This window comes from Sesamum indicum, linkage group LG3 (assembly GCF_000512975.1).
Source record: "Sesamum indicum cultivar Zhongzhi No. 13 linkage group LG3, S_indicum_v1.0, whole genome shotgun sequence".
Taxonomy (NCBI): Eukaryota; Viridiplantae; Streptophyta; class Magnoliopsida; order Lamiales; family Pedaliaceae; genus Sesamum; species Sesamum indicum.
In genome coordinates this window covers 10,959,269-10,965,510 of record NC_026147.1, presented here as the reverse complement: position 1 = coordinate 10,965,510, position 6,242 = coordinate 10,959,269, and the positions used below count along the sequence as shown (strand labels likewise).

The window sequence follows — 6,242 nt, the reverse complement described above, 5'->3', positions numbered from 1 at the left end:
AGTGTAAGTATATTGCATCTCCTTTTTTCCTTTTTCCAAAAGAGTTTCTGTAGTTCTTGCTGCTGAAGTATGTGAGAGTGGAGGTCACCTGGTTGTGAATTAAAGCTCATAGAACTGCATGTTTCTATAAACTATCGAACCTTACATCAATGTTGACATCTGGAAGAATGTCCCAACAACCCACTTTAAATGTACTGCAAGGATGTCTGTCTCAAGCCATATTGTTATAAATAGTTCCTGAAGTGTTCTTGATTGTTTGCTTCTAGTGTTGGAAAAAGAAGTGGTCACGTACCCTATCGAGATTCAAAGCTCACACGCATACTGCAGCATTCACTGGGAGGAAATGCGCGTACTGCCATCATATGTACATTGAGTCCGGCATCAAGCCATGTTGAGCAATCTCGTAACACTCTTTTCTTTGCTACCAGAGCAAAGGAAGTGACAAATACCGCTCGAGTTAACATGGTATGTACAACTAATTACATGCTAGTTATACTCGTGACATAGTTGGGTTGGTGACATTTCAGAAACCTGATTAAGTTTTCTCTTATTTGAATGCTTCCATCAGGTAGTTTCAGATAAACAGCTTGTGAAGCATTTGCAAAAGGAAGTAGCACGACTTGAAGCAGAACTACGCACACCAGACCCCTCCAATGAGAAAGACATCAAAATCCTGCAGGTTAGCTAACATTATTTGCAGCATCGTTCTTCTTTATAGTAATGGATTGAATCTCTAGGAGGAATTTACATACTCAAGAAAATTCTCTACACTTAGATGGAAAGGGAAATGGAAGAATTGAGGCGTCAAAGAGATCTAGCACAGTCTCAGGTGGATGAGTTGCGTAGAAAACTTGAAGAGGGACAGGTATCATTTTTTTCTCCATCTTTTCTTCTCACAATATCTGTCAATGAAAAGAGTGGAATGTGTTAAGCCATCTGATCACTGGTAAAAAACAGTGTCTAAAGCTATTTTATCTGCGTATTTTAGGGATTAAAACCATGTGATTCACCCAGTCCTCTTGTCAAGAAGTGTCTCTCCTTTTCTGGAACTTTATTACCAAAATTAGATGGAAGGGAGCTAGGTCGTTGCGACAGAACAAGAAATACTCTGGGAAGGCAGACAATGAGGCAATCATCAACTGCTCCTTTTACATTGATGCATGAAATTCGGAAACTTGAACATCTTCAGGAGCAGTTAGGTGAAGAGGCCAGCCGAGCCCTTGATGTATTACAGAAGGAGGTTGCTTGTCATAAACAAGGAAATCAAGATGCAGCCGAGACTGTAGCTAAGCTTCAAGCTGAGATAAGGGAAATGCGTACAATGCAGCCTGCTCCTAAAGTAGTTGAAGTTGGAAGTGTAGTCTCAGTCAACAAGAGTGTTAGTGCAAACTTGAAAGACGAGATAACCAGACTTCATTCGCAAGGAAGCACCATTGCTGATCTTGAAGAGAAACTAGAAAATGTTCAGAAGTCAATAGACAAGTTAGTGATGTCTCTACCAACTAACAGAGATCAACCATCTTGTGATACAACTCCAAAGACCAAGAATCCAGAAAAGAAGAAGAAATTGCTTCCATTAGCTTCAAATAATACTCTCAATATGCCAAACTTTATAAAGTCTCCGTGTTCGCCTATATCTGCTTCTCGGCAAGTATTAAACTCTGAGATCGAAAATAGAGCTCCAGTTTTTGATGATGCTGTGTTCAGTGAAACTCAGTCAGTTTCTGAAAAGGATACTCCCACAAAGAGTGAAGGTGGAGATGTTTCATCAAAAGAAAATACTCCTTATCGACGTTCAAGTTCTGTCAATATGAGGAAGATGCAGAGAATGTTCCAAAACGCAGCAGAAGAGAATGTCAGAAGCATAAAAGCATATGTCACCGAACTTAAAGAACGTGTTGCCAAGCTGCAGTACCAGAAACAGCTTCTAGTCTGCCAGGTAAGATACCATTTTCCTTTTCTATTTTCAATACCAACCCTGAACAGCATTTTTGCTGTCCTTCAATTTTCTTCTGACAACATGTTGGAAACTTGATTTTTCAGGTGCTTGAACTTGAAGCAAATGAAGAAGCTGGATATGATTTGGAGGACGCTGAGAATGCTGCTGGAGCACAAGAGGAGTCACCAGCTTCATGGCATGTGACTTTTAGGGACCAAAGACAACAACTCATCGAGTTATGGGATATTTGCCATGTTTCCATCATTCACAGGACACAATTCTATCTGCTATTCAAGGGGGACCCTGCTGATCAGATATATGTCGAAGTTGAGCTCAGACGCTTGACATGGCTGCAGCAGCACCTAACGGAGATGGGAAACGCAAGCCCAGCTCCCGGGGGAAATGAGCCGGCAATCTCTTTATCGTCAAGGTAACTACAACAAGTTTATCTCAACAAAATTTAACTTTAACCAAGTTTCTTTTTCAGACAGCTGACTTCTACTTGTAATAATCTGTGGTTCAGTGTCAGAGCATTGAAGCGGGAACGAGAGTTTCTTGCAAAACGACTGTCCTCACGTCTGACACCAGAGGAAAGAGATGCATTGTACATAAAATGGGAAGTACCGTTGGATGGAAAACAAAGGAGGATCCAGTTTGTGAACAAGCTCTGGACCAATCCCCATGATGAGAAGCATATACAAGAGAGCGCTGAGATAGTGGCGAAGCTTGTAGGTTTCTGTGAAGGAGGAAATATGTCAAAAGAGATGTTTGAGCTTAATTTTGTACTTCCATCTGATAGAAGGCACTGGTTTGTGGGCTGGAACCAGATATCAGACCTTCTTCATTTGTGAGAATTCATATTCTTTATGTAAGTACTATCTAATTATGATTCCTTTGCATACGAGTCCTGGAGGCTCTGATCAATATTACATTTTAGGCCAACCTTAGTTGTGTTGGAAAGGTGTGTGGTGTATGGCTGATTGTTGTGCTCATTATTTGCAGTTACTGAAACTGCATGCAGAGTTTAACTCTATGTTCAGAAGCTATGAATAGTTTTATTTTTAAAAAAAAAAAGAAAAAGAAAGCATTTCTTTCAAGATCTAAATCTCAAGTAGCTTCCAATTTATTATCAGCTGTTTATTCTGTATAAATTTGTAATTGCATTGTAAAAATCATGAACCTCTGAAGATATTTGCTGGGCTTTCTTTACAATCTTCAAATCAGAAATAACAACGTGATGAAGCCTCTAAAAGTGTAAAACTATATTTTCCACTGAAGAAGTTTTAAAATTACACTTGCATCTCTTTTGAAACTCACCATTTATACAACCTTTTTCATTAGAGTTTAGATGAAAAAAGCCGACATTAGCATAAAACGATATATAAACTTTCAATTTTATCTTTTATGAATCAAGATGGCCAGATCGAGGATACAACTCCAAAAGAGTCTCCAGGCATAAATAATATGTCAGTTCGAGAAGAAATTGAGGTACCTAAAATTCATGAAAATGAAGAGATCTCTATAAATTATGTCCTTAATGGAATATGTTGGGACCGAAATGAAATTATCAATGACAATATTTTTGCATATATGTAGCGAACATGTAATACATGATAATAAGGATCATGAACTAAAGTCTATTTAGGAATGTAGATAAAGAAATGATGGCCAAAATGGAAAGACGCGATTGAGGCAGAATTAAACTCGCTTACACAACAAAAGGTTTTTAGACGTGTAGCCCATACACCTGAAGATGTAAAACCAGTAGGATACAAATGGGTATTTGTGCGAAAACGAAATGAGCAGGGTGAAATTGTTAGATCTAAGGCAAGACGTGTTGCTCAAGGATTTTCACAAAGACCCGATATTGACTATGAAGAGACTTACTCTCCCGTAGTGGATGCAACTACTTTTCCAGTACTTAATTAGTCTGGGAGTAAAAGAAGAATTAGATTTGCGTCTACTAGATGTCATTATAGCCTATCTGTATGGCTCACTTGATAATTATATCTATATGAAACTCCTTGAAGCATTTCATTTGCTCGAAGCATACAAATCTGGTTCTCGAGAACATTATTCTATTATAATCAATAAATCTATGTATGGGTTGAAGCAATCAGGACAAATGTGGTATAATCATCTTAGTGATTATCTGCTGAAATAAGGATATAAAAATACTCATTTGTCCATGCATCTTCATGAGAAGATTAGGAAATGAATTCATTATAATTGCAGTTTTTGAATTAAACATTATTGGAACTCCAGAAGAGCTTCCAAAGGTTATAAACTGCTCAAAGAAAGAATTTGATATGAAAGATTTAGGAAGAACAAAATATTGCCTTGGATTGCAAGTTGAACATTTCAAAAAATGAAATCCTTGTGCACCAAGAAGCTTATATCGCAAAGGTGTTAAAGCGATCCAATATGGACAAATCACATCCATTGAGCATCTCAATGGTCGTACGATCATTAGATATGCAAAAGGACCCTTTTAACTACTTGGTCCAGAAGTACCATACCTTAGTGTAATTGAAGCACTAATGTATCTTGCTAACCATACAAGACCTAATATAACATTTATTGTTAATTTATTAGCAAGATATAGTTCATCACCCACGATAAGGCATTGAAATGGAATTAAGCATATACTTTCACTATCTTAGAGGTATAATGGATATGGGGTTATTCTATTTAAAAGTATCCAATTCTGATCTAATTGGTTATGTCAATGCTGGCTATTTGTCTGATCCTCACAGTTGTAGATTGCAAACTGGCTATTTATTTCTTTGTGGTACTACAGCAATTTCATTACAACCACATCATCAAATCATGTAGAAATTATAGCACTACATGAGGCAAGTCGAGAATGTGTTTCGTTGAGGTCCATGATTCACCACATTCGAGGGACTTGTGGTGCATGGAAAGATTATCCCAACGATTCTATATGAAGATAATGCAGCATGCATTGCTCAACTGAAAGAAGGGTGATAGAACGAAGCACATTTCACCAAAATTCTTTTTCACTCATGATCTTCAACGAATGGTGACATTTGATGTTCAACAAGTCCATTTAATGAAAATCTAGTAGATTTGTTCACAAGGCACTTCCTACTGCCTTCATAAAAAATGAGACTTTTGGTTGTAATTTTGGATCCTATAAATAGGCCATTTTGTTTTGTATGATGATATAGTGAAATGATATAAGGATACTCTCTTCTAATTCTCGTATTGTTACAATATTATATAAGTTTTATTATATATATATATATATATATATATATATGTGTGTGTGTGTAGCTATATACTTATCAGCAAAGACAAAAAAATGTAAAGATAAACAAAGAAAAGGGAAAAGGAAGAGAAAACTTATCCATTGTTGAGTCAAGAAAACCCATAAACATTATTTTGACACCCCCCACCTTTTGATAATTATAAAACACATTTGAGGGCATTTCTGTTATTGAAAATTAAGTTAAAGTTTGTCCAACGAAACAAGGGTATTTTGGGGTTTTAAATGCTGTCAATAATGGATTTCATAACTTTTAAAAAACAGGGGTGATTTGTGTAAAAATACAATAGATAAAGGGATGTAAATATAATTATCTCAAAATATTACATGAGAATATTAAATAGGGAATAAAATTGAAAACATATGTAATTTTTTAGCTAACATCAACATTTTTTGTCCAAATTCCAACAGAATTGGGTCAGATGTAAACGAAGAGTTTTGAAGGAGAGTGTAGTAGTAATTTTAAAAAAACTTAGAAAAAAATATAATTTCGCATTTTTAAATAGGATCTAAGTGTAATTAGCCCTAAAATAAATAATTTATTTTTCCAACAATCTTATGCTTATAACAAATCACAGGGCTGTAGCCACACATTCCAACACAATCTTCTCACAATCAAAAGAAACGCCATGACTGATATAGACTCTTGTGAGGCTCAGGCACCAATTCGAATTTTGAAGTCACAAACAACTTTCATCATCATCCCATTACATGATTTTGTCAATCATTTCAGAAACTCAATGAACTAACACATTGGAATCATGCCAGACAGAGAAGAACTCAGTGCAGTAGAAGAATCTGAACAACAGTTACTTGCCAAAGTACAATTGCTAATAAGATTAATCAGTCACATCAAACACAAGTATTGCAGATACCATGTAACATGATCCATAAAAACCTGTCCATCCCATTACCAATCTGTTCAGGGGCCATTACATCTTCAAATGCTATTAAAATAAAAACATACTTTTTCAAAACCTTGCAACAAAATTCATTCATCCAAGTTAAAACTAG

The 6,242-nt window shown here is 36.2% G+C and overlaps 1 protein-coding gene across 2 annotated transcripts in view; it reads left to right on the top strand.

The window, feature by feature from the left end:
• LOC105158017 (kinesin-like protein NACK1) overlaps window positions 1-2,836 on the top strand; it is a 5,943-nt gene extending 3,107 nt beyond the window's left edge. For both annotated transcript variants that reach the window (XM_011074613.2, XM_011074612.2), the window contains exons 10-15: window positions 267-465; window positions 569-679; window positions 776-865; window positions 989-1,939; window positions 2,044-2,369; window positions 2,463-2,836. In XM_011074613.2, the coding sequence (XP_011072915.1) occupies window positions 267-465; window positions 569-679; window positions 776-865; window positions 989-1,939; window positions 2,044-2,369; window positions 2,463-2,790 (2,005 nt within the window). In that variant the 3' untranslated portion in view covers window positions 2,791-2,836. The remainder of the gene's footprint in view (window positions 1-266; window positions 466-568; window positions 680-775; window positions 866-988; window positions 1,940-2,043; window positions 2,370-2,462) is intronic.